This window comes from Halyomorpha halys, unplaced genomic scaffold, assembly GCF_000696795.3.
Source record: "Halyomorpha halys isolate HHAL.00 unplaced genomic scaffold, Hhal_1.1 Scaffold971.1, whole genome shotgun sequence".
NCBI classification, from domain to species: domain Eukaryota; kingdom Metazoa; phylum Arthropoda; class Insecta; order Hemiptera; family Pentatomidae; genus Halyomorpha; species Halyomorpha halys.
In genome coordinates, this window is record NW_027108333.1 from 317,483 (window position 1) to 318,626 (window position 1,144).

General features: G+C 37.2%; 1 protein-coding gene across 1 annotated transcript in view; it reads left to right on the top strand.

Annotated features, from left to right (window-relative positions):
• The first annotated feature begins 69 nt into the window (after positions 1-69).
• LOC106687498 (lipase 1) overlaps positions 70-1,144 on the top strand; it is an 18,540-nt gene continuing 17,465 nt past the window's right edge. Inside the window, exon 1 of the mRNA XM_067046675.1 lies at positions 70-79. Coding sequence (XP_066902776.1) covers positions 70-79 — 10 coding nt within the window. The remainder of the gene's footprint in view (positions 80-1,144) is intronic.

Genomic DNA, 1,144 nt, shown 5'->3' on the forward strand with positions numbered 1-1,144 from the left:
CGTCTGGTAATTTTGGTCCTTTCACTTGCCAGAGAATAATTTGTTTTGCCCACTATATCTACTTTAGAAATGGTCATGAGTAAGCAATCGTGTAGAGTTGAGCTAATAATAACATTCGAAAAATGTTTGATTGAAACACTTGGAATCAGCGTTAGACATTATTAGAATTATACCAGTACCACATGTTAGCATAGATCCAAATCATTTACTGGCAAAAATATAACATTCAACGGAAGAAAAAATAAAAAAATAAAATAATAAATAATCAAATTAAAAAATAAATAAAATTAAACGAATATAAGCAAAATAAAATAAAATATAAATATCGTAGATGAAGTTTGGCGCCACTAAACAAAAACAAACAAACTTACGGCATGTCTCGGGAGCCGATACCTAAACAATCAATCAGATACCTTGGGGTGATCTTTGATTCTAAGTTGTCATGGAAATTACATGTGGATAATCTCTTGTCCAAGAGATGTTATCGAAAACATGTAATGTTCTAAAATTAATTTCCAATTTAACATATAGATGTGACAGAGCCCATTTGCTCACGATATATCGGTACTTAATAAGGCCGGTGATTGATTACGGCTGCGAAATTTATGGGGTTGCCTCAAAGAAAATACTAAACAAGCTAGACTCAGTACACCACGCTATGATCAGTAGAGCTACCCGGGCCTTCAGGACTAGTCCTATCAGCAGCTTACTCTGGGAGGCCCAAGAGTGGCCACTAGAACTACGCAGGCACTACCTTTTGCTGAAATTTCTAGGTCGTCTCAAAACGACCCAAGACATTGATGTTTTGGGGTACAGATTACCTAGTCGCCTCTCCAGCCTTCCCTCCCGATCCGATTTCTATCGCTCCCAAACAAAGTTATACTTATCATTTGGCCAGTTAGATTCCACCTTAGAATTCATCGATAAATCATCCTGAAGTACTCAAGCAATGTTTTTTAATTCTTCTCTCTAGCTACAAGGGCTGTACATGTATCTACACTGATGGGTCAAAATACTTTAATCATGTTGGTTGTTCAGTAGTTCTACCTGTGGAGACCATCCGGTACAGTCTTCCTCCCACATTCTCAGTGTTTTCCTCCGAGTTATATGCAATCTATTTGTCATTAACGCTAGCACATGAAGT